This window comes from Miscanthus floridulus, chromosome 15 (assembly GCF_019320115.1).
Source record: "Miscanthus floridulus cultivar M001 chromosome 15, ASM1932011v1, whole genome shotgun sequence".
Classification (NCBI taxonomy): Eukaryota; Viridiplantae; Streptophyta; class Magnoliopsida; order Poales; family Poaceae; genus Miscanthus; species Miscanthus floridulus.
The window spans coordinates 11,759,835-11,787,344 of NC_089594.1; the positions used below are offsets into that span (position 1 = coordinate 11,759,835).

The 27,510-nt window shown below is 45.2% G+C and overlaps 1 protein-coding gene and 2 pseudogenes across 1 annotated transcript; 2 read left to right on the forward strand and 1 right to left on the reverse strand.

Moving 5' to 3' along the window:
* Nucleotides 1–16,555, reverse strand: part of LOC136509097 (uncharacterized) — a 35,640-nt pseudogene extending 19,085 nt beyond the window's left edge.
* A 2,749-nt stretch (nt 16,556–19,304) lies between these two features.
* Nucleotides 19,305–22,243, forward strand: LOC136507000 (uncharacterized; annotated as a pseudogene).
* Nucleotides 22,244–24,171: 1,928 nt separating this feature from the next.
* On the forward strand, nt 24,172–26,561 carry LOC136507001 (protein LIFEGUARD 2-like). The gene is made up of 4 exons (XM_066501867.1): nt 24,172–24,283; nt 24,694–24,722; nt 25,057–25,189; nt 26,350–26,561. The coding sequence occupies exons 1-4, from the start codon at nt 24,172–24,174 to the stop codon at nt 26,559–26,561; spliced, it is 486 nt and encodes a 161-aa protein (XP_066357964.1).
* The last annotated feature ends 949 nt before the right edge of the window (nt 26,562–27,510 follow it).

Below are 27,510 nucleotides of genomic sequence, written 5' to 3' on the forward strand. Positions count from 1 at the left end.
ATCTAGGCCCGACATCATGTTTAGTGTGTGTATGTGTGCTAGATTTCAAGCTAGTCCTAAGGAAACACATTTAATTGCCGTAAAAAGAATCCTTAGGTATCTTAAGCACACACCAAGCATTGGCCTTTGGTATCCCAAAGGAGCTTTATTTGAATTAATTGGCTATTCCGATTCGAATTACGCCGGATGCAAAGTTGATATAAAGAGCACATCCGGAGGGTGCCATTTGCTAGGTAGATCACTTGTGTCTTGGTCCTCCAAGAAACAAAATAGTGTGGCTTTGTCCACCGCCGAAGCGGAATACATTGCCGCAGGTGCTTGTTGTGCACAAATATTATACATGAAACAAACTTTGCTAGACTATGGAGTAGTTCTAGAGAAAGTACCTCTTTTGTGCGACAATGAAAGTGCAGTAAAACTTGCAAATAATCCGGTTCAACACTCTTGCACCAAGCATATAGATATCCGCCATCACTTTCTAAGAGATCATGTGGCTAAAAATGATATATCACTAGAAGGTGTAAGATCCGAAGATCAATTAGCGGATATCTTCACTAAACCGCTAGATGAAGCTACATTTTGTAGATTGCAGAATGAGCTCAATGTACTTGATTTTAGTAACTTCACAAAAAATTGAGCTTGTGTTGTCCCTTGCATTCATTGTAATATACAACATGCTTAATTTGTGGCAATGCATATAGGGCTTGTCTAACATGGTTAAGATAACCGCCAAAAAGCGTGTGAAGAAGCTTAACCTTGGATCAAACTTGACAAGCAACTAGATTTACTTACAAGTATTGCATATGCATGAATGTTGTTTTGTCGTTTTGTTCCATTTGCCCTCTTGTTGCCTATTTTCTTAAAAAGAATTATAGCCTAAGGCAAAATATTTTGAAAAATATGAGGGTTTGAGAGAGGTCACTCACATCAGTCCAATTGGTGTTTATTTGGATCTTATTCAAGTTGGGACTTGATTGGGAACAGGCAGCGCGAAGGGAGTTTGAAAATTTGCTAGAAAAGTGCATCGGACGCTGCACCGGACGCTGCTGTCCAGCATCCGGTCAGTTCACAGGAGGTGAACTGCTGCCGAAGGAGTGACCGGACGCTGCGTCTATGCGTCCGGTCAGGAGGACCTTCAGCGTCCGGTCGATCGAAGGAAAGAAAGGCAGTACTGACCGAACCCTGCCTGTGTCCGGTCATGGACCACCGGACGCGTCCGGTCCCGATTCCAGAGGAATTGGACCTCTCTAGAATCGACCGGACGCTGGGTGGTAGCGTCCGGTCGCTACCACCGGAGCGTCCGGTCAGTGGATCTCGCATGATTTCAAGTCTCTTTTCTGTTTCCTTCTCTGTCGCGTTCGGGACCCTCATATAACCGCGCCTTCGGGCTCCTTTCTCCGTGACCTAGCCCTAGCCCTTGCCGCCGCCTCCTACGCCTCCACAGCTCGCCAGCCACGCGCCGCGCTGCCGCGCCGAAGCACCGCGCCCTCCCAGCGCTCTCCCCTACCTGCGCCGCCAGCGGCCGTGCCTCGTGCCACGCTCCTTGCGCCAGCCTCGCACGCCACCATGCTTCCCTTGCCCGCGCTCGCCCGGCCCTCTCGCCACCGCGTCGCCTAAGCCGAGCCCGCTGCCAAGCTTCACCGCGCACCTCCGGTCTTCCTGCTGGTCATCAAGCAGGTGACATCCAAGAAGCGCAAGTACCCCGATGTAGAGACAGCGAGAGCAGCAGCTGTTGCAGAGGTCACAGAGCGTGTCGAGAGAGGTGGTGCCCGCAGTGGAGTTGTCATTGCAGATCAGCCGGTTTCAGCAGCAGTACGAGCTGCGATTGAGGAGGTTGAGCGTCGTCACGGTAGTCCAGCTGGGACCGCCACGCTTGCAGGCTGACGGGTTGCCATTGAGGAGGGTCAGTCAGCAGAGCAGGAGGCACAGCAGCAGCCCCCACCAGCAGAGCCTCAGCCAGCCCAGGAGACTCAAGAGGGTCAGCAGACCGAGGAGACTGAGCTGGCACCTCAGCTACGCCGCTCGAGTCATACCAGTGGTACAGGTCCACCGAGGCCAGCTACACAGCGCAGGGGGTCATGCCCTCCGCCCAGACCACAGGGTCCACCTCCAGTGGTACACCTCGACTTGAGGGCTGCTACAACCAGGCAGGTTCAGCAGCTGCGTTTTGTTGAGTTTGAGGTCTGGTTTCCTCCGAGGAGGGATGAGAGAGCAGCTGAGGGTTTCTACACGCCACTGCAGGAAGATTTCTACAATGCTTATCTCAATAGTGGGGCCGTGTTCAGATCTCAGAGAGTCTGTCGGATAGAGTCTACTGTGGCAGCAGCCGGAGAGCACATTCAGCCTTACTTATCATATTTGCCAGGGCTGATAGATTTGATTGGACGGACGGGAATATATGTACCATCTTGGGTCCGTCAGTTTTATGCTTCACTCTTCATCGATCCACATCACAGATTTATTCACTTTGCCTTCAGAGGCAAAGACTACAGAGTGACGAGTGGTAGGGCCAGAGAGATACTGCAGCTACAGGATCAGCCTGTCAAGCTGCATGAGGTATGCTATGGATAGCAGGAGCCTCCCAGGCGTCCTCATGGAGGGCAAGTGCCCCCTATAGATTTAGTGCGACATTGCTTCAAGGAGCCCTTTGGTGAGGGGTCGAGCAGGAACCCCAGTGACTTGACTCCTACAGCGAGAGTGCTAGAGGCCATCATCAGGAGGACACTGCTTCCCAGGTTGGGATACAGGGAGGGCCTGACTCGCTTACAGCTCTGGCTTCTCAATGCCCTGATGCAGCAGACAATATTTGATATCTGGGACCTCCTTCTTTCAGAGATGGAGGATACTATAGCTGAGGGATTCAAGGGTCACAGGCAGCTTCCCTATGCTCACTAGATCACGTTCCTCATCCGCAGAGTAGTGCTTGATAAGCCCCCTGGTATGATGGATGAGTATACATGTGCCACCACAGAGTTCCCAGCTTACAACCTATCACAGAGGATCAGACACACCACTCCTCAGGTACCCAGACAGCCTAGCCGTCGTCCTGATGTGCCAGAGTTCGCAGCTCAGCAGGATGAGATCATCAGAGGGATTGCAGCCACTGAGGAGGAGGAGCTAGAAGCACAGCAGGAGGTGAGCAAGTATAGTGATAGCTCTAACGACGACTACCAGCCTATTCCTCAGATGCCTCCACGCAGACACAATGCAGAGGCCGGTAGCTCTAGTTCTGCTCCACCTGCTCCACAGACAGACCCTGCTCTCATTGCTATTCTTGAGCGGATGCAGCAGACACAGGATAGACAGGCACAGGAGACAGCTGCTTCTTTTGCCCAGTTTCAGGCTCGACAAGACGAGTTCCAGAGGCAGCAGCAGGGCATGCAGCAGTAGCAGCAGATGCATCAGCAATAGATACTCTTGCAGCAGCAGCTTATGGGTTTCATGCAGCATGTAGTGATAGCTCTTGGGGCCCCATAGCCACAGCCTTTGCCCCAGCTTGCTCCGCCTACCACCACTTCGACGACTCTAGCAGTACAGCCCAGCGGGCTTCAGAGTTAGGGACTTCCTCCAGCTCCATTCGCTTCACCTACAGTTCAGGTGTCCCAGTGGTTGTCCTCACCGGTGGTTGCCCCGCAGTTCACTCCTTATCACATGGGTTTCTCACCAGAGCAGTCTCCCTCGCTATTTGTGCCTGACACGTCAGTCTCCAGGAGTCTTGGAGCATCCTTCAGCGAGTTGACCGGCATGCCTACTCCGCCTCATATGCATACCGCTGGTCCATCTACAGCAGCTCCAGCTATCATGACTACTCAGAGGCTCCCCTCGTCTGTCGCCTCGTCAGATCCTACGACAGACATACTAGCAGCTTCACAAGCAGCACCAGCCCCAGCTCAGACCCAGACCGCTTCAGCGACACTTCCTGCTTCAGAGGGTCAGTTAGTTTAGAGCTCAGGGTTAGATGATGATGGTGCCCAGTTCCATCTTGCTCCACGTACTTCAGCGCCCGACTCATCCGCTGCAGCCCCGCCGACCGACTCTTAGGTTTTGGTGTTTGACGCCAAAGGGGGAGAGGGTTTGAGTATGTAGACTCAGGGGGAGCGAGTTTTAGGGGGAGCTAGTTATCTAGTATTAGCTTATTATATACATTTGGAGTTTTATTTGTGTGATACACTATTACTTATGCATTCGTGTGTTTACTTTCATGCATACTATTATATATATGTGATAGTGCTATCTACGTGATTGTGATATATGACATGTGTGATTTCTACTTTGCATTATCTATATGTCATATCACTTGTGTAGTGCTCATTTGCTTTTGCTTCCGCATTTATACTTCGAAGCAAATGAGCTTTGTTATTTGTACTCATGCTTAATTCATATCCTTTGAGTACATTGTGTTGGCTTGGGTCATATAAGCTTACCTAACTCTTTTGTTCTTATCGACAAAAGCTTATATGAACCAAGCCCATCAAAAACCTCACTCCATAACATACTCGAGGTAGTATTGTCATCAATCACCAAAAAGGGGGAGATTGAAAGCATCTAGGCCCCTAGTTGGATTTCGGTGATTAATGTCAATACAAGATTACTTTGACTAACGTGTGTTTTGTAGAGGCAATTAAGTTAGGTCATGGTAATGGAGATCGATTGGGCAATCGAGTTGGTCATGCCCCTATGATGGAAATCGTTTTGGTTTTCAAAGGATTGATGACAAGGTTAAGGATGACTAGTTCTAAGTGTCGATTGGAGTTAGAGAGACACTTAGAGTAGTTTAGGACTTTGTTTTTCCTTTGGCCGTACTATTAAGGGGGGTATGGACGGGTAGCTTGACCTAGTTGAGTCTAGTGAGTTAGGTGTGGTGCACACTTGTTAAAACTAGCTCTAGGTAGCTCCTATGAATGCCTAAGATCCTTTGGAGCAAACTTCATTCACATATAATCGAGAGTTGGAAGTGAATGGAGGGTCAAATACTGACCAGACGCTGGCTCCGGTGCGACCGGACGCTGGCCGTAAGGTCCGGTCAGTTCATTTGACCGAGGAGAACAAGTCTGGTGTGACCGGACGCTGGAAGGTCAATGTGACCGGACACTGAGGGCCAGCGTCCGGTCGACTCTAGTAAGGGTCCAGACTTGAGAAAGTGTGACCGGACACGTCCGGTCAATACTGACCGGACCCTGAGTATCCAGCGTCCGGTCGAGTACAGTAAGCATCCAAGAGCGATCGGACGCGTCCGGTCATTACTGACCGGACCCTGACAGCGTCCGGTCATCACTTGAAAACTGTTGTGCGGGTTGAACTGACCGAAGCGTCCGGTCAATACGATCGGAGCGTCCGGTCATCCCGCAGAAACTCATAACGGTTCGTTTTTCAGGCTGCCTTATAAATAGAAGCTCCACTCGTGTGTGGAGTCACTTTTGCTCATTCCAACAGCTGAGAAACACGTTTGTGAGTGCCAAGAAGAGCAAGGTCCTAGTGAGGTGTTTGTGATTTGAGAATCCAAGAGTGAGACCTCACTAGCAAATCAAGAGTAGCAAAGTGTGCATCCATCTTCTCATTAGGCTTCACGTGGTCAAGTGAGAGTTTGTGCTTATTACTCTTGGTGATCGCCATCACCTAGATGGCTTGGTGGTGATTGGGAGTTTGGTGATCACCCGGCAGAGCTTGTGGGTGACCCAACTCAAGTTGTGAGCGGCTTTGGGTGATTCGCCGCGACGGAGTGTCGAAGAATCAACCCGTAGAGAGCACTTGATCCTTGCGTGGATCAAGGGGGAGCTACACCCTTGCGCGGGTGCTCCAACGAGGACTAGTGGGGAGTGGCAACTCTCCGATACCTCGGCAAAACATCGCCGCGTTCCTTTCTCTCTCTATTTACTTTGAGCATTTACTTTGAGTATCTACTTTGAGCAATTCAATACTTGTTTTACATCCATAGAATTGTTTGCTAGAGTAAGTTTGGAACATAGGTTGCAAGTTCGTTGTGCATTAGTTTGATAGATACACTTTTCAAGGCACAAGGGGTTAATTGGGCTATCTGTAGGATTTGATTATTGCAAGAGAATTTAGAATTAGCCCAATTCACCCCCCCTCTTGGGCATCTTGATCCTTTCAATGTCCTAACAAGAAAAGTGAAAGCCTTGTGATTAGATCCTAACATAGGGGTATGTTAAGCCTCGGAATCAAAGGTTTCCGACAAAAAGACCCCCCGACCGATGCCTCCGGGATCGCTCGGGGACTCGATAGCTACACCCCTTAGGTGCGCTCGCTTTCGGCTAAGGATTGGGCCAAGCCCGATCATGCCCTCCGCCTCTGCTCGGGGCTCGGGAGCTCATCCAAGCCCTAGGCTCCTGATCGATAGGAGTCTAAGCCTGAACCTTGGCCCTCCCATCCTTCAGCGCTAGCCAAGGCCTAGGCTAGAGACAGGCGCCCGAAGCATCCATGGCTCGAGGGCTCCCTAGTGCTGCCCAACAGGCGCGATGCTATCAACCACTCCTCTGACAAGGTCACGCACGGGGCATCACACAAAGGGACAAATCCCTCCGCTGGCTTTAGGGGCTTGGGGGCTCCTAGGCCCACTCGTCAGCCCCTCAAGCCGGATGCCTTCACCACCAAGAAGCTTCTAGAAGGCGCACCTGGTGGAGACCGATCCAAGACGACAGAGCCTGACACTCAGCATGTCAGGATGGAGCAGCCGGACAACGCTCAGAGCTTCTTTGACTCCACGACAACGCCTGTAAGACCCTCTTGGACTCTGACGCATGTAGACCATAGGCTAAACTCCCCCAAACCACCATGTACCCGACCTACCTCAAATTATAAGGGGAGGTCAGATCCTAGAGGGGGAGGACGATTCAAGACAGATCATTTGAGTCCTCACTGAATAGCTCAAGCTTTACACCGAGAGCAGAGCCATCCCGAGAGGAGTACCGAGAGCTCCTCCCCACTTCCATTGTCTTCCTCCTCTCCAACGAGGGGAAGACCTCGCCATCGACGAGCCAAGCATCAACACCGAAGGACCCACTTCCAAATATCTCTTACACTCTGTTGTAACCCCCAAATTTGTGTGCTCTTGAATACAAGGGTCATCTATTGCTGGACGTAGGGCCCCGATAGCCCAAACTAGGACAAACCATGCGTCCTCTCTGTGTTCTTTGTGTTCTTGAGTCCACCCAAGCCACCGGAGACACACACTCAGTGACATCCCAATGAACAACAATGCTTATCGCGGTTTTGACCCTGCAACACCTTGTGTCATCAAGAAAGAGGATCATTAGCAAGGTAGCAAGCAAAAGGCAAGAAGAGAAGGCTAATAAGAACAAGAGCCGCCTATACTACACTTGTAGAATAAAGGGACACCTAAGAATAGATTGTCCCTTGGGTAACACTCCTAAGCTCAACTTGTCAATTGATTCAAATTTGCTTAGGCCCAAAAATGACACTTGTGCTAGAGAGGTGATTGGTTCACCATGTGCTAGCACAAAGGCCATTTGGGTGCCTAAGTCTATTGTGACTAATCTTGATGGTCCATTTTCCCTTCGTTGAGTCAAACAGAGTTTTGGAGATTACTGAGAAAATTAAGCCATTTGCTCTTTCGATTGCTCCGTTGCTCTGTGGATGGTTCACGAAGGCAAAGCTTAGTTTGATCTGGAGTTCGCTGCAAAAGTTTTGGAATTTTGTGCAAACAAATTGTTTCTGATCATGCACTGTAATGTACAAAGGTACACCAAATCGGTAGATGATTCTCTGCCAGACGAAACTGATCAAGGTGCCTAAGGTTATTTTAGCTAATGCCTTTGCCTCAATCCATTTTGTGAAATATTCTATGGTGAAGCGACGAAACGCAAGTTGCTTGGTGCCGATGGAAGTAACCCTACTGTATCAACTCCCCATCACTATAATGGCCATGTCAGGATTATTGACTTGGTTGGGTTTGCGGGTGTTGTTTACTTGGTGGCAAACATCTAACAACTTTCGTAGCTTTGGACCATCTGCTTGGCATCTTCGGCTACCGATGGCCAATAGAAACCTTGCCTCATCGCTCCGTGGACGATTTAATATGGTCCTCTATGTGTGTCGCATGAACCAACGCGAATCTCACTAAGTAATTCTTCACCATGCTGCTTGCTAATGCATTTGAGGAGTGGCGAGGTGACTTCGCTTCGGTATAGCTCACCACCTATGATTGAATAATGTTTGGTGCGAGCATTGATCCTTTCAATCTCATGTTTGCTCGTTGGCTCGTTAGTTTCATTCATATATGCGAAAATGGGTGATCTCCAGTCTTCTCTTGCGATGGCATGTAATGCTGCTTGGTGGTCCTCTTCTTGTTTTACTGCCTTGATAGTGAGGACTTGAAAGAAAACATCTGGGGGCATTGGGGCATTTTGTGATGCTACCTTTGCAAGCTCATCTGCCTCCATGTTTTTGCTTCTTGGGATGTGGCGAAGGGTGAAACCTGAGTAGTGCTTTTCCATTCATCATACCGCTGCTAGATATTTGGCTAGTATGGCTCTTCTACTATGAAATCTTTCTTGATATGTCCGTCGATGACCTAGGAGTCAGACCAAATCACACATCTTCTTACCCCGAGTGACCTGAGTTTTCGCAATCTGAGGAGTGCTGCCTCGTATTTGGCTATGTTGTTTGTGGTGAGGAACTGCAACCTTGTCTCATATTTGAGCCTGGGCCTGCTTGGTGGGGTTAGAATTGCTGTGATTCTGGCACCGAGGCACCCCAGGCTCCGTCATAGTGTACTGTCCAAATGGGCCCTTCTAACCGTAAGGTAGTATCAAAAGCTACTGGTGCCTAATCTGTGATGAAATCAGCGAGGACTTGAGACTTGATTGTCGATATATGCTTGAAAACACCGGTGTCTTCGTTGAGTTCTGCGGTCCATTTGCCTATTGACCCAATGGCTTCACTGTTGCGAAATAATGCTTCAATGGGTTGAGCTGACAACACTTTGATTCGATGCGCTTGAAAGTAGTACTTCAATTTTCGCGAGGCCATGAACACAGTGTATGCTATTTTTTCAAGCTTGAAATAGTTCAACTTCGCTCCGGACAATGCCTCAAAGATGAAGTAGATGGGAAATTGTTTCAATTTATTTTCATGCTCTTTTTCTTCTACCAATACCGCACTTACGGTTGTGGGCGAGGCTGCCAAGTACAGTAGCAAAACTACTGCTGGCGAAGGCTTGGACAATGTGGTTAGCTTGGTCAGATATTCTTTTAGGTCGTTGAAAGCTTGCTGCTGTTCAAGGCCCTAGGTAAAAAGGTCAGAATTTTGGAGGACTCTGAAGAAAGGCAGCCCTCTTTCCGGTGATTTGGCGACAAATCTATTTAATGTCGCTAACCTTCTTGTTAACTTTTGCACTTGCTTTCTGTTTGTTGGTGGCTGCATATTCGCTATGGTGGCGATCTTGTCGGGGTTTGCTTTGATGCCTCTGGCGGAGACTAAACAGTCAAGTAGCTTCCCTTTCTGAATGCCAAAAAAGCACTTGTCCGAGTTGAGATTGAGGCCACTTTTTCTCAGGTTTGTGAAATTTTACTGTAAGTTTGCAATGTGGGTATGTTTCTTGTCACTTTTTATGACTATATCGTCAACATAGGCGAGGAGATTTCGCCCTTTCTGCTCACTAAAAACCATATTTGTCATTCTTGAGAAAGTTGGCCCTGCGTTTTGTAGTCATTCTGCCATTCACCGGTTACAATATGTCCCTCTAGGTGTGATGAAACTCGTTTTCTCGTCATCCTCGCTGTTTAACTAGATTTGATGATAACCGGCAAAACAGTCGAGGAGAGTCATCATTTCGCAACCGGCTGCTATGTCGACCAACTTGTCAATTCTTGGCAAGGGGTACGGATCTTTTGGGCAACACTTATTTAGGTCAGTGAAATCAACACACAGCCGCCATTTGTTGTTTTTCTTCTTAAGCATGACTACATTCGCCAGTCATTCTGGGTATTGTATTGGCCTAATGACTTCGGCGTTGAGCAGTCTTTGGACTTCAGCTTTCGCTACTTTTGTCTTTCGCTTGACATTTTCTTGAGCTTATGCTTTCTCGTCTTTGCTTATGCTTTTATGTTTAAGGAGTGTTGTGCTAGCTCCTGGCTAACACCTTGAAGATCTTTCGCTGACTAGGCAAAAACATCGCTATTCTCATGCAAGAAAAGTATGAGCTCTTTTTTTTGGCGAGCGCCAAATCTGCACCAACGTGGACACATTTGTCGAGCGCCATTTTTGACAACAACGTCTTCTGGGTATCCTCTCCTAATTCTGCTCTGCTTGATAGTGACTTCAAACTTGTTGGTGAATCCTCTACCGAATATAGTGGTGTATGGGTAGTCCATGTTGACTATATCGATGTTATCATTTCTGTGCAAACCCTTTCACCTTCAGTGAAGGATACTGGAGTGACTTTCTTTCCAATAGCTTCTATCTTTTTCCCTCCAAAATCGTGCAAAGGATTACCAGCTGGTTCCACTGTTCGTCTATCTAGACCCATTGACTCAAAGGGCTTCATGAACAAGATATCTGTGGAGTTGCCGGTGTCTATTAAAACGTTATGCAGTGTACCTGTTACATTTGCCGCTGCGACGAATGCATCGGTGTGAGGATAATCGTGAACTTGGAAATCATATTCATCAAATGTGACTAGGACTTGGGACCAGCTGGCCTATTCATTAGCAGCCTTGGCGAAATGGTATGGACTCTTCTCTCATAATCTCGTCTTGCACGCTTGCTCTCGTGCTCTTGTTTTCATCCGCCTGTGATGGCGAATATTTGGCCATGCGAAGGAAGGATGTTATTAATTGTTTGCTGCTCTTGTGCATTTTCTTGCTTGGCAGGCTATGGTTGGCTTGATTGCTGTTGCTCTGGCTGAAGTGGCAAAGATACTGCTACGAATGACTTGGATAATGACCGTATTGCTGGTATGCTGAGTATATGTGGGGTGCTGCCAGACGTATGATGGTTGGGCGAAACCTTGTACGGGGTTGGCTTGATGGATTGGATTGTTGTTTGGGGGGTAATATTGTTGGTTGTAGGACCGTGTGTGCATGCTTTCGCAAAGAGCATTGTGGTATACATGCTTTGGGGTTTAGCTAGTCCTTGAGGCATCATCTTTCTCTTTGAGTTCTCATGCCATTTTGTTATATTTGCATTCTCTTGTGACATGTCTGGCATTTTCGCCACACAAAATAGTAAGGCACTCTCTGACCTCTACCTCTTACGCGCCCTTCACAACCACCATGAAAGCCTTAGCCTCCTCTACCACCACGCTGAGTTTGGTCAAAGTTGCGATGTTGGTGGAAATGCGAGTTGCCAAGCTACGTTTGTTCTGAGGCCCACTGACCCGCTTCTTCTTGTTGATTGTTTATTGAGCGAAAAGGTCTCACATTTTGTTGGGGCTGTGGTTGGGGGTGGTCTTGGCATTTTAGTTGCTTGCCTTGTTGAACCACGCGTGGCTTTTTGTCTTCTGTAATCTGCGTCTAATCTGGCATATTGGTTCATGATTCGAAACAATTCGCTCACAGTATCTGGCAGTAACCTGGCGAGGAATAATGCACACTGACCGGTGGCAAGGCCTTCGATGGCCACTGCTATGACCGCTGCTTCCGGAACATTGGGAGCCTGCTCCTTGAGCTGGATGAACTTTTTTAATAGTCGGATAAAGACTCATCATCTTACTGCACACAAGTCATGGGCAATGCCTTCGACCGCCATGATGAATGATTTCGCCAAGGCCTAGTTGTCTCCCCCGGCGGAGATGACTAATTTTCTTGGATTGGACTGTCTGTCGAAAGGGGGAATGAGAGGCTTATAATTCTGTGGCCAAGGGTGTTGCTATAACTCTCTAGATAATGGCGGAGTTTGATCGTATATTGCTAAGTTTTTGCCTTGATTTTTGAGCTATGGTTGAATGACATCAATGCCAACATGCCTGGCGTTTTCGCCATTTGCCCTCTGTATGTAGCTGCTCAAAGTCTCTGTTGAGATTAATTCGCTGCTGTTTGGCTTCTCTTATGGAGTTTTCACCTGCTCAGCCCTGTTTCTCGCTACTACTTGCTGCAACTGCTCTTTTTGTCGCTCTAATCTTTGGATTTCCTATCCTGGATTTCGCCGTCTTCATTTTCGTTCTCCTCGACTCCTAGATCTTGTACGAATCCTTCCAGGGTGTCTTCTCTCCCCACTGGCGGCACTCCTTTGTCATGTGGGATCTATAGCGCTGCCAATTCGGGTAACTGGGGGGATGGGGGGTATTCGCCCTAGGGAGGATGGTTGAGTTCGCGGCTAATGTGGCCACTGCTTTTGTTGGGGCCGCTTCTTCTGCTGCTTTCGAAGTCTCGGTTATGTCACTTCCTCCTTTCGCTCCTTTCCTTGGGGACATGACAAGTTCGGGCAACAACCACGGTGGAGTATCAAACGAAAACAAATGACATGATAGCTCGCTGCAATAGCAATCTTCTTATTCATCATCCTCTACATCAACCCTTTGGGCCATGTTTATACATGCCCGTAGACTTTCCAAAGACTAAACTACCCCTTCAACTGCCCAAGATTAGCAGCATATCCTGCCCGATCCAGTACAGCTTGGTCCTAACTCAAACTGCCTCCCCCGGGAACAGTCGTCCCCGGTCCACGCCTGCCCTCGTTCGTTGGCCCCGCGTGGAAGTGGGGGAGGGACAAGCGGAGGCAGGCTTCTCTTGGCCGGTCTCTGATGGGTGCCTAAGCCTCCAGCCTGCCAGCTGCCATTTTGCCTCCTCCTTGCTTGTTCTCCTTTTGCCATCCCAGAAAACTACCTGCAATTATGTAGTGTGCACAGCTGGCGGAATGGGAACGCTGCTTTCGAAATGCAATCCGTCAGGAGGGTCTGAAGAGGTCTTAGTCTCCTTTCGCACGCTGGGTTGAAAAGGTCAGGAAGGCGGAAAGGGTGAAAAGATGGGGTGCCTAGAAGGCGCACCTTCCCCCAACAGATGGGAACTCATGTTGTCATCAGATAAGTTATAAAATTTTATTACAAATGATCACAATATACCATATCTAGAGATATCCTAATATATTATAACACATGGATGAATCTAGTCGAGTCAACCAATGTTTTGGTACATGTGATGGGAATATAACTTGGCATAACCTTCTTGAGATGGAATATAATGTGTCTGCTTCCTCATAGACATCTAATGCAAATCATTGTTGGTTGTTGCCCAACAATTAATGAAACAATTACTTAAAATTGCTCCCCCATATAATTAGGCCAGTCTCAATTGGGTTTTCATGAGCAATAAATGAACTGATGTGGCATAGTATTGATGAATAGAGAGATGAAAAAAGTTTCATGGGATGAACTGAGTTTCATAGGGATGAAACTTGTCTACACCGTTTCCAACACATGAGTCTTGAATAATAGTGACATGAAACCCCCACCTGGACTGGTCTTAAGGTGTTTGTGGTTAACAAATATAAGTATGCCAAATAGATACGAAACATGAAACATTATTTCAACCATGTCATCTTGAAAAGGACATGATGACAAACTCACCTTAGGGGCAGGATCCTTTGGTGGGCAGATGACAGCCTTCAACACGGCAGCATGTACCTCACCATCCAACTCTTCCACTCACTTCAATAAATCATCATCATTTTTTTGGGAATCATTGCCAATGGATGACTCCAGATTTTGAAGGTCCTTCTTGCTCTCCATGGAGATCATCAGTATCTCAAACATGCCCGCATCTAATGGCGGTGTCTCTTGCCTTACCATCTTTACAGTTAAAACAACAGTGGACATTGGACGCAAATCATAGGAGATGCGCTGGTCGATAGCATACATATCTTGGAACTGCTGTCTGATAAAACAGGCAAAATATTGATGTGTCCTGTTAACTAAGTTCAGTGAGCACTGTGTAACCTTTTTGGCCTCGAAGGGAAAGCAGAGCTCGAGAGGGTGGACATCCAGCAGCGCACTCTCGCTTGACCAATAAGGACGTAGCTACAACAGCAGAATATGTGCACGGACTAGTGAGAGTTCAGAGTGGCATTATATGCAACACACACACACAAATCATATCAAGATAAAAAGGTGGAAAGAAATGGAAAAAACTGCTTTCGGTAAGAATAGACATTGTATTGTATGACTGTTTACATGCAAAAAGAAAAGGGAAACACTGCCAAGCATGAATAAAATGGATCTGGCTAACTGTTGATTTTCAAAACAAAAGGAAAGAGATTAGCTATTACGAAGTGGAATTACCATGAATTCTCTGTATACATGCTTGGACAAAATTAAAATGCCAAATCAACATTAAATGATGAGCAGATTGAAAAAAAAACTGAATCATATATAACGTGGGAAGACTTGTATGCATGGTGGTACTATGGTTTATATATATTACACATGCATGTTTTGCTCCCCTGTACGGTTGGCTGTAGAAATGTAAACTCACCTCTGGCGCCATGGATGCAATAATTCGCATAGGCTCGCATGCTTGTTTGGCCTGTCGATAGTACCGGTAGTACCTACCCAGCTAAAAATGAAGACACAATAAATCAATTATAGGAAGTTTGTGGGAGCAGGCATGTATATTTAATGTAACTGAAAGCTGATGATACTACCTGCACTGAAATATCTGTTTCATTAAGCCTACGGATAATATCTTGTATATGAGGCCTTTTGCTTGGGTCATCATGCATGCAATCTATCCCTATCTCAACACATAGTTTTACTTGTTCTAGTGGTGGATTGCTCTTTGATGTCCCAAATGTGTTCGTCCAACTTTCAAGCACCTACCAATGTTACAATAAAAGCGCACTAAGAAGTATATACATATATATCAGGGGCGAGCCTTTAATTTTAAGATAGGGAACACAAACATGTAGCTATATAGAACACGTATAGGTTGATGCAGATTTCGAACCCGCAAGTAGTGTGATGAATAGCACCAAGCAAAAAAATGTAGCCATTATCTTGAAACAGGAATGTAAATTATTACTACCATATTAACATTGGGGCATTCCTTACTCCCCGTTAGAATCTGTATGATTATAACACCAAGACTATATATATCTGTCCCAAATGAGATTGTTCCGCTTCTTAAAAATTCTGGTGCCATATATCCCCTGCATGAAAAATTAATGCAGTGAGAATAAACAGCCAAACGGGACAGTAGTATGCACCAGAGAGTTAGTTGGTGCCTGACAATACAAATGGATGTCTGAGAGAGATAGATAGAGAGAGAGAGAGAGAGAGAGACAGAGAGAGAGATTTAGATAGCATACGGTGATCCAACTATATTTTCAGTAATAATCTTGTTTTGGTTTTCTCTGAAGCGTCTCGATATACCAAAATCTGTAATCTTAGGCGCCATGGTGTCGTCTAGCAGTATATTTTCAGGTTTGAGATCCATGTGAATAATACGCCGCTTGTGAAGATGAGCCACGCCCTCACAAATCCCCTTAATTATTTGATAGCGAACCCTCCACTCAAGTCCAGAAGATGCATCTGTGAAGAATATATACACACACAACACAACACAACACAACACAACACAAAAGGTAACTATGATTAGTTCTGATTTATGTCATGAGACGAGCTGTTTCTTCTTTACTTATCAGAAATGCTCTTACTTATGGCTCATCTTACCGGTAACATAGTTGGCAAGACTCCCTTTACTTAGGAATTCAAAGCAAAACAACATGTTCCGCTTGTCTACCCAGACATTTCTTCCTCCATGCGGATACACCATATGCTGCGTTTCGTAACTGTAGCCTAGAAACCGTACTATGTTTCTGTGCTTCACCTCTATGAGACAATTAACCTCATGCAGGAAATCCTTCTCTTGAACCTCAAAAAGCTTGTTATCACGAAGCTTCTTCACAGCGACAATAATCCCATTTGGAAGCACTCCCTACAGTTCACAACATTATTGTTAAGTTTAATTTGTGTCCATGAGCTAGGGCCAAGTTGCCTGCATGGTACGTATATATACTTACCTTATAAACAGATCCAAAGCCACCGACGCCGATAAGTTGAGAGAAATCTTGTGTGATGGCCTTGAGGAACCAGAAAGGTAGGTCTATTGGAGCCACACTTTCATCAGCTAACGCCTTCTCTAAGTCAAGACATATGCTGTCTTGGTAATTATTGTCCATCGTCGGACACGATGAATCAGACTTGGAGGCAGATGCTCACTCTTCCAACTTCACTGTATCTAGAAAAAAACAATTGATGGACCCTGTTACTGTGGCTATGAAACAATGTAGGAGAGGGGAATGAAAATAGGATCAACAGACATGCATGGGAGGGGAGAAACACCGTATTGCTAACAAGTAACATCTAACAGATCTCTGAAAGAGATGATTTCTTCATTGGCAAGGGAAATAAATAAATAAATAAGGCGAGCCAACAACCCAATACATAATCAAACACTCGATCTCCAGCCACGGAAGGAAGAAATAAATCTAGCTAGACTTACGACATGATTAATGAGCGGTTACAGGGAGCAGACGGAAGGCGTCAACAGGGAAGAGAGGGAGCAAATCTATACTCTATAGCTATAGTACAGTGGTATATGCAGAAGAAACAAAGGAGCTGCCAACTTTTGATTGTCTCGAGCAGAGCAGGAACACGTGAGGGACATCGATCAAGGCGACGACGGTCTTCAACCTCGTTGGCACCAACCGGAAATAACGCAGGGTGTGTTGCTGCAATTTTTCTAATGCCATGTACTCGTTTCCCGAAAACAGATCAACGTACTACACAATAGGCACAAGGGCATCTGAGGCTATCTTCAAGAAATTAAGTACTCCTATCGATCGGAGTATAAAATTGTATCCTCCCATACAGGGGCTCAGAGACACAGAACCCTAATATAACAAAAACCCTAGTTCGATAAGGACGACGAATCAAATAAAATAAATGTACTATACGTATATCTCGTACACTACGTCAGATTCTTACTGTAGTAACGGGGGCATTTTTACTGTAGGGGCGGCTGGGGTTGGGGGCGCCCCTACAGTGGGCGTCCTCGGGCCCCAGCAGCCCAGCCGTCCCTACAGATGGCACTGTTGGGGCTGCTCAATCACCAGCCGCCCCTGCAGTGCCCATTTGTCATTTTTCAAAATTTCAAATTTGAAAGGTTCAAATTTTGTCAAATGACAAGATGACTAAAATAAAAGTTGTAGATATTAATGAGTTGAACAACTTTGGTATTCATCACTTTTTATGTTGAAATCATTTTGGGTCTCAAATTTTGGTTTGAACTTGTTATTTTTTAAAATTTCAAATTTAAAAGGTTCAAATTTAGTCAAATGACAAGATAACCAAAATAAAAGTTATAGATCTTGATGAGTTGAACAACTTTTGTATTCATCACTTTTAAATCTGAAATCATGTTGGGTTTGAAAATTTGGTTTGAACTTGTCAAATTTCAAATTTTAAAATGTGTAAAACATTGTCACATCCAAGTTTGATCAAACTTAAATGCTGAAGCAAGATTTTAGAAATTTTTAGGAAAAAAACCATCACATTTGGAGTTAGTATGATGGAGAACAACTAGTTACAAAGTTTACCCACAGATTAAAAAGAGAAATAATACTGTTCTAGATGATCTTACATGATCATAGTGAACAGTATGATTTTTTTAATCTGTGGGTCAACTTTGTAACTAGTTTTTCTTCCTCATACTAACTCCAAATCTGATGATTTTTTTTCCTAAAATTTTCTAAAATCATTCTCTATCAATTTATTTTGTTGGTTTTGTCAATATATACATATGAAAAGTTTGAGCAATTTAAAATTTGAATTTCAAAAAAATGCAACTTCAGACAAGATTTTGGTACCCCAAATGATTTCAGCTGAAAAAGTGATAAATACCAAAGTTGAATAACTCATCAAGATCTACAACTTTTGTATTGGTCATTTCTTCATATGACAAAGTGGTAATGACATTGTTCACAAATGTGACACATCTCTCATAAGGTTTTATAAACTATATGAGACATGTGTAAGATTAATGAACAATGTGTGCTAAGAATTTATCAAATGAAGAAATGACCAAAATAAAAGTTGTAGATACTCATGAGTTGAACAACTTTGGTATTCATCACTTTTTATGTTGAAATCAATTTGGGTCTCAAATTTTGGTTAGAACTTGTCGTTTTTCAAAATTTCAATTTTGAAAGGTTTAAATTTTGTCAAATGACAAGATGACTAAAATAAAGTTGTAGATATTAATGAGTTGAACAACTTTTGTATTCATCACTTTTTATGTTGAAATCATTTTGGGTCTCAAATTTTGGTTCGAACTTGTAATTTTTTAAAATTTCAAATTTGAAATGTACAAATTTTGTCAAATGACAAGATGACCAAAATAAAAGTTGTAGATCTTCATGACCTCTACAACTTTGATGTTTATCAAATTTTCATTTGAGATCATTTGGTGTCTCAAAATTATTTTAGTAGTTTTGATTTTAATTTTTTAAAATTTAATTTTTTTTCCATTTTTAAAGGTTCAATTTTGCAATTTTAAACTGTTGTAGTTGTTTTAGGGGAAATTTTGCTATTGGACATGCCAAATGACGCGTCTTTGCTGGCGGACACTGCGTTTTTCATCTTTTGCCGTGAGACACTCTGGTTTTTGGAAATACTGCCAGTGGGCACCGCAACCCAGTTGCACCCGGTTTTGGAGAGAGAAAACTTCGTTTTGGACATCGGGTGCCCCTGAACCATACTTGGCGCCGTCCCAACCTGGTCTGGTTCGACCCACTTAAAACGGCCGGCCCGCACCAGACTCCGTCGTTAGGGTTCCAGGCTTTCCCCAATCCCGCTGCCACCGCTCACTCCCAATCGCGCCACCACCCACTCGTCTCCACTGCTCGTCGCGCCGCCGTCCACCCAGTGCCCGCCGTCGCTGACAGATCGAGCCTCGGCCGTCATCCGCCATGGGGGGTTGAGGATCTATAGTTCCCCCGCGCCCCGAAGATGAAGTCCCCCAGCTCGAAGAACGGGCAGTGCCCTAGGTCTCTGCCTAGGGTTCCTCAATTCAAATGGCTAGTGAAAGGGTGAGTCTTTTGAATCCCTACTATTTGCAAATGAATGCCTGCGGATGTGGTAGAATGCTTGCGGTTTTGAAATCGTTTAGTTTGGTTGTTATCCTTTGTGTTGATTTAGGATGGATCCAACTTCCGCGTGTAGACTGGCGATTAGCGTACCTGCATATGTAGAGCAAAGAGCAGATGGGCTCGATGATTATCATGTAACTGCTAATTACATTCGTGTGGTAGACAAGGATAAATTCTCTTGGATGGGGTTTCTTGGGTGCCTTGGTGAGGAGATAGTCCATGGGGTCGACCAAGAACTGCAGGTCACCTTCTTTGACAAAACCAAGGATGAGACAGTGCGCATAGATTCTGATTCTGCTCTGTTACATGCATTTGATGTGTATTGGGACAGTAGGAAGGTGCCACTGACTGTACATGTTGTTGACACTGGTCCTCGTTTGCTAAAGTCTTCTCAGTCTGTTATTATCACTCAGGAGAGTCAGGTTAATTGTCAGCCAATAGCTATGATATTCAGTGATGAACTTGTACTGCCTAATCTAGTAGCTGATGACAATGGTGAAGCTGTTGATCTTAATGATGATGGTAATTGTGAGGCTGATGCTAATGGTGATGAGGGTCTTAATCTTGATAATGATGGTGAAGATGATGGTGCTATTGCTGAAGAAGAAGAAGATATTGCTGAAGATGACTGGGGAGAGGCTGATGAAGTGGAGTATGTAGGAGTAGATGATGAGAATGAGAAGTACAAGGATGGGGTCAATGATGATGGTGATGCTGACCCTGCTTACTATCCTGACAGTGACCCAGAAGATGATGACCCATTAGTTGTGGACGATGGGAGGGACTGTGACGGTGTTGTTCATGTCACTGACATAGATAACCCTAAGATAGGTCTTGGTGTTACTTTTGAAGATGGTTTCTGCTTTAAGAGATGTATTAGACAATATGCTATGCTTAATGAAGTTGAACTTGTAGTTCCATATAGTGCGTCACGGAGGTACCGAGCATATTGTAAGGCCCAGAGATGTCCGTGGAGGATTCATGCATCTCAGTTACCTGATGGCAAGACATGGCAGTTATGTGAGCTTTGTAATGCTTCATTTAGTTTAATTTAGTTATCAATTGTTGTGTGATAACCGTTGGTTGATGGCTGCAGATTAAGAAGCTACCACACAAGCATAATTGTGCCAGCACAAGCAAATTCCAGAACAACTGTATGGCTAACAATCACTGGGTGAAGGACAGAGTTATAAACTGGCTTAGGGAAGATCCAACTATTGGAGCTAAAGATTTGAAGCAGAAGTTGGAGGAGAATTTTTGTGTACAGCTGAGCTACTACGTGGTTTGGGACGGCAAGCAAATGGCCTTAGATGAGATCATGGGTGGCTGGGAAGATAGCTTTGTACATGTGTTTTCTTGGAAAAGGGAGATTGAGAAGAGGAGTCCTGGCAGTGTTGTAGAGATTGAGTGGGAGATTGTAGATGAGAAGAGAAGATTCAGTAGGATGTTTGTAGCACTAAAGCCATGCATAGATGGCTTCCTGCAAGGTTGCAGACCTTATTTAGGAATTGATTCCACAATTTTGACAGCAAAGTGGAAGGGACAGTTAGCATCAGCTGTAGGGATAGATGGCCACAACTGGATGTTCCCAGTGGCCTATGGAGTATTTGGCAGTGAGACCAAGGAGAATTGGGAATGGTTCATGAAGATGCTGCACAAGGCTATTGGTTCCCCAAATGGTCTTGTTATTTCAACTGATGCAGGTATGTTGCATTCATTGTGCTCTTGTTTTTCAATTGAGTGTTGTATGTTCCCCACCTGACATTGTTTCCATGCTTACTAACTGTAGGCAAAGGAATAGACAAGGCTGTTACCAAAGTTTTCAGTAATGGGGTGGAGCACAGAGAATGCATGAGGCATTTAGTCAAGAATTTCCAGAAGAGGTTTAGGGGAGAAGTGTTTGAGAGAAACTTATGGCCTGCATCAAGGTGCTATAGATAGACAACCCATGATAGGCACTGGAATGAGATGGACAAGGCATGCCCCAAGGCAACTAGGTGGCTGCAGGACAATCACAAGCAGCTATGGGCAAGGTGTAAGTTTAGCACAGCAAGCAAATGTGACTATGTCACAAACAACATAGCAGAGACTTTCAACAGTTGGATCAGGGAAGAGAAGTCATTACCTGTTGTAGAGCTAATGGACAAGATAAGGCAGTTGATCATGGAGAGATTTTGCACCAGGATGCAACTGCTGTCCAAGTTTTCTGCCTTCAAGATTCTGCCAGCTGTCATGAAGGAGCTGCACAACAAAAGTAGAAATCTGAAGTACAACATTCACAAGAGTGGCCCAATGGTTGGTGAAGTTGGAGGAGTCAACAAGGACCTGGTCCCTTGGAGGTTCATTGTTGATCTAGACAAGAGAGAGTGCACCTGTAGAGGTTGGCAGTTAACTGGTCTGCCATGTGTTCATGCCCTAGCTTTCATTGGCACCAGAAGGGTAGACTTAGAGGACTATGTTGACCACTACTATTCTGTAGACATGTTCAAAGCAGCCTATGCAACTCCAGTGCCTCCAATGCCAAGCAAGGATGAATGGGAAAAGCTGAACCTTGGCTTCAACCTCCTTCCACCTAAATGCAACAGAGCAACAGGAAGGCCAAGGAAGAGAAGGATAGTTGGAGTTGAAGAAGGTGGCTCCAGCAGCAAGGGCAGGAGAAGGTGTAAAAGGTGTGGTGGATTTGGACACCTGCAGAAAACCTGCAATGAAACTGTTACAGACCCTGATGCACCACCACCTGCACCTCCAAAGAAGAAGAGAAGGACTTATAAGCCAAAGGTTGTTGAGATCATAGAAACAACAGAAGAGCCAGCCAAGAAGAAGAGAAAGGCCTCCACCAAGGGGAAACAAACTAGCAAGAAGAAGACAACTCCAACTGAGCCTACACCTCCTGAGCAATCAGTGCAGTAAGTGATCCATTTCTTGCCAGCACTGTTCTTAATCTAAAGCCAAGTGCAGTAAGTATAAGTTGATAACATGGTCACATCTGCCATCTTACAGGGTTCCAAGATCCCCAGTCACTAGGAGGCAGGCCAAACAGCAAGCTGGAGGTAGCCTAGGGGCACAGACTAGGAGTCAGAGCCCAAGCGCCTGCACTAGGAGCAAGAGGGGAGGGGCCTGATGCCTGCACTGGGAACATCAAGATAGAAGCAACCTTTTGAGCCACCTGTGCTTTTGGTGTGCTTTTGTGTGGTTCTATGAACTTGCTATTGTAATCTGTGTGCTTTTGAGCCTGGATATTGTTGGTGTGAACCTGGTATTGTAATCTGGTAATGTAGTGAACTTGGCTATTGTTGGTGTCAACTTGATATTGCCATCTGGTATGATGTTCCATAATTAATGATCTGGTATGCCTGTGTTTGTCATGCTAAAATTAAGTCAGCTGTTAAGTTGAAGGTAGTGATGCTGCAATTTTAACTTTACAACTAAAAAAGGGAACAAATCAAGTTGAAGTTACTCCATTCAAACTGCATTTCATTCATATTTCACAAACATTACAAATCATACTTCATGCTTGCTTGTACAATACCATGCACAAAGCAAGAAAGCAAACAACACCTACAAACACACTGGCCCCAACCATCATCCTAACAACTAATTGCTCTCCAGCTATTCTAGCCACAACAGTGCTCTGAGCAACTACAACATTGTTCAAGTTCAACAGAGAATTCTCCAGAGCCTTCAATGCAGCCATCACTGCTGCACCATCCATGCCATCTCCAGCGCTCTCTGGTTTCCACATGAAGAAGTTGCAGGTACCGTTGCCCTATTTCACAGCGAAAGCCAAATCAATAGGATGAACCCTACATCCGATTTCAAAACGCCCAAATGTAGCAAGAACAAAATCAAGAAAACTCACCCAGTCACGATTCCTGCAAGTGTAGAACGGCTTGTCTGGATTTTTTGTGGTTCTCGACGTCCGCTCCACGACCGTCGCCGTGTGGCAGAAAGGGCACATCGCCTGCCCCTCTCTCGCTCCACGCGACCTAGTCGACGAAGAAGCGCCAGATCCTATAGCCATCTTCTATAGGCCCGCTCTCCTGTCGACCGGCCGGCACCCCCGCCCGACCGGCCGCCGCAGCCTATGCCGCCGCCGCCTCTGCGGTGAAGAGGGGGAACGAGGAGCAGTGGAGACGAGCAGTGGAGACGAGTCGGGTGCGGGCCGGCCGTTTTAAGTGGGTCGAACCAGACCAGGTTGGGACGGCGCCAAGTATGGTTCAGGGGCACCCGATGTCCAAAACGAAGTTTTCTCTCTCCAAAACCGGGTGCAACTGGGTTGCGGTGCCCACTGGCAGTATTTCCAAAAACCAGAGTGTCTCACGGCAAAAGATGAAAAACGCAGTGTCCGCCAGCAAAGACGCGTCATTTGGCATGTCCAATAGCAAAATTTCCCTTGTTTTAGTTATTGTATATGTAAATATATCTATAAAAAATAATTATAAAATTTTGTACTGTATTATTTATAAAAATAATTATAAAAATAATAATTATAAAGGTCCCTGTCCTCCGCCGCGGCAACTGGAAACCCCCGAGGGGGACGTGGCTTGCTGCCACACGGGCCCACGCGTCAGTGAGACGCGCCCGACTTTATTGTGCCGCTTCTTTCCCCAGGCTTCCTCTGCTCGTAGTCTCGCTCCACCACGAGCCCACTCTCGGCTCTCGCCCACCGCCACCACTCCCCGAAAACCCCACCGCGCACCACCAAACCCTAGCGAGTGAGGCGACCGGCCACCGTCGACCGAGCGCAATGAAGACACCCCCGGCGGCCCGCGACCTGGAGGCGGCCGCTACGGCGGCGGCGGAGTAGCAGACCCCCGCGGCGAAGAAGGTGGTGGAGGAGGAGGATCGGCGCCTGCGCTGGGCGTTCGTGCAGAAGGTCTACGGCATCCTGTCCCTGCAGTTTGCCCTCACACGTTCATTGTCATCCTCGTCTCCCCGCTCATCGGTGCGTGCGCGCGCCTCCGTTCCCCCTTCCCTCCTTCCGTTCCTAGGGTTTGGATCATAACCGCCGCGGTTTTGTTCGGTTTGGTTTCGTTGGTTTGTGCAGTCATGTTCCCCATGCTCAAGTACAGGGAGAAGCACCCCAGGAACCTCGTCCTACTCGCCCTATTCACGCTCTGCTGCAGCCTCAGTATCGCTGTGTCCGCATCCTCCACTCTCGGTATGGGCAATTGATTCCTCCTCATCTCCCTCTCGTGTCGTTGATTTGTTTCCTGTTGTGATGTGGATGGATGAAATTGGAATGCAGCGTGTGGTGAAATTCTAGTGGTGACTATGTGTATCCATAGCATGCTAGTGTATCCATCCAAGGTTCCTATGTGTCATGCTGACTAAGAATGGTCCTAGGCCACCACAGAATTAAAGTTTGCTAAATGCCCTTTTTTGTAAATAAAAACCCTTAACTCCTAAGGCTTGATTAGACATATAAAAGCAAGTAAATAATGTACTTCAGGCATATTACTTATGAGTCTTCGTTTAGGATAAAATAAGTTGACTTGTGCATTGAACCAAATGGCTTACTTAAAATAATGTTTAGTTTCCACTATTTTGACTTTTTGTCAAATTGTCAAGGTTATGGTGATATCAGGAAACCACCATTGGTAGAAGTCATCGCATGTTTTGGTTTACTTAGGACCTCAGCTCCCTCCAATATTGCTCAGCACACTCATTAATTACTATTTTCCAATATATCTTCAAGAAACATGAGAGCCAAAGTATTTTCTGGAGAACAAGTAGTCTAGTCTTTTAAGCAGCTCACAATGGCCATGCTTTGTGTAAGAAACCCAGGATGAACTTGTTACTTATAGCGGCCATTTCGTGCATGCTCACAACAATGGTCAGGTAGCAACAATCACTGAAACAATTTTAGGTTTCATTCCCCTTCTTTCATATATGAGTATGACCCCCTTTGTTTTACTTCCTTCGAAAACGCAGGATATAGGGAACTATCAATACATGATGGAAGACATGGCAGTGCTCCCTGACATTACATTTTTGTGCCTGACGGTCATGGCAAATGGACATGCCTTTGAGGCCAGCGCATTCCATGTTCTCAGATTGTCTACTGGTATAAGGAGGTTGGTGCTGCAGTTAGTTGCTACTGTCTCAGAGGTAAACCTATTCTTCGTTTACCTAATACTCTCCCCAGACACAGAAAAAAGGTAGCATTTTGGTCCCTAAAAGGCATTTTTGACAATCAATTTCAGTTAAAATATATATCGAAAGCCAAATTAAATTAAAGCATCATGAAACTGTTTTTCAAGGTAGATCGATGCATGCTGTTTTTATGAGAAAAGAAAACATGTGTTTGTATTTAGTTAGACATGGTCCCTAGGTAAAACACAACTCGTTTTCTTAGTTGAGTAAGTATAGAAGTTGCCAGAGAAGTAATGGGAAGAAACCTGCATTTATATTTTTTTTGGCAAATGTATGGTTTATTTGATATCCAAATGATAGCACTTTACTCTGTAGATTTAACTGTTGGTATACATTTGGGCTGTAAGTTGTTGCTCTCTTTCTAGTTATTGTTAGCCTGTTTGAAATATATGGTTGTGGACCTGTGGTGAGTCGTTGGATGGCACTAAAGCAGATCAACCTTGTTATGTATATAAGAGTTAGAAAATAATATGGCAGTGAACAAAAAGTTGAAGGAGTAATTGGCCTAAGTATTTATAATTTTTTTTTTAAAAAGGAAGATAAAAATGTTCTGTTGATCTATTCAGAATCTATGCACTAGGATCGATTCAAAATCTCCTTAATTCTGAGCGATTAATAGCATGTTGCTGTGACATGAATTTTTCTGTGATTTTGTAAACAGAAATTATGCTCGTGTGTGCTATCTTTTCTCTTGGTAGAAAATTATATTGCTGCAACTAGTTACTAGGCTCAAAAGTGTTCAGGAATCTGACTATTTACTCTCTCTCCTTTTTATCATGCACTCACCAATTAATTTTATTAAGTTAATATACTTCCTTGTGTCAGGCCGAAACTGTATGCTCATCTGATTGCATATGCCTTGAGCGAGTAGAGTGGGAAACGGAGGAACTCTTGTTGAATCACCTTAAAAAGTAGAAATTATTGGATGGAGAGGAACTGAACATGAAGTTGATTTTGTGAAACGACTTTTCGATTGGGGGACAAAGCTTAAAGAGATGACAGTAAATTTCCATCGTTCAATCTCCCGTGTCACACTTGTTTGGCTCACAGTTTACTGTTGATCCACTGCAGATCTGCTTCCCGCTGGGAAGGGTGGCCAGCTGGCCATGACCATCTACGGGTTCCTAGCCACCCTGGTGTTCTCGGGCTTCATCGTCTACGACACCCACATGCTGCTCAAGCGCCACACCTTCAACGAGTACGTGGTCGCCGCCATCTCCCGCTACCTGGACGTCATCAACCTCTTCATGGCCCAAATGTCGCTCTCCTCGTGGATTTCTTAATGGACTATGTTATATAATGATGGACTTCATAATGGACTATGTTGTAATGATGGATTTTTGTGAATTATGACTTGTAATGATGTTCTAAATAATGGTCTTGTGTTTGTGGATGTATATATGTATATTTGTGGCGGTCAGATTCGAATTTGAATTATATATATATATGTGGTCAGATTTGAATTTGAATTATTTATTTTTTTTACTAAAAAATTCACTGTATGGGCTGTTCTTGATTGAACCGCCTTTACAAATACACACAGCAGGGGCGGCTGGTGATACAACCGCCCTTACAGAAGTTCACTACAGGGACGGCTGAAAACACCAGCCGCCCCTACAGAGGGCACTGTAGGGGCGGCTGAAAACACCAGCCACCCCTACAGAGGGCACTGCAGGGGCGGTCAGGAAACCGCCCCTACAGAGGCACCCTCTGTAGGAATACCCTGGGAAGGACGGCTGGCGCAGCCGCCCCTACAGAGACTCTAGAGCCGTCCCTACAGTTAACTTCTGTAGTAGTGGTACAAAGAAATACAACTGGCAAAAAAGGGTATAAACAAGCGTGCAGCACATGGTTTGCTTCTTGCGTTAATCTGCAGAGCCATATACTCATGTTAATTTGGTCGAGTAACTCCAAACATATATAAGTGTGCATATCAGGTTGATGAGTATAGCCGGCCTGGTTGCTTCTTGAGTTTATGGCAACACTAATTTGTTTGCTTTCAGAAAAGAACAGTTTTTTTTCTTTTTAGCAAACAAAGAGTAGGTTCTGCCTGCTTCCCGTGAGACAAATGTATTCCCCCTTTGTTCTAACTACTACATTCCCTTATATATATATTAAAAAAAACCTACTACATTCAGTCATAGTATTTATTTGACGTTTACACAAGGGAAGTAGTCTCTTTTCTTTCTTGTTTCCTTGTCTGAAATGTTCATTTTTCTATCACTGTTACGT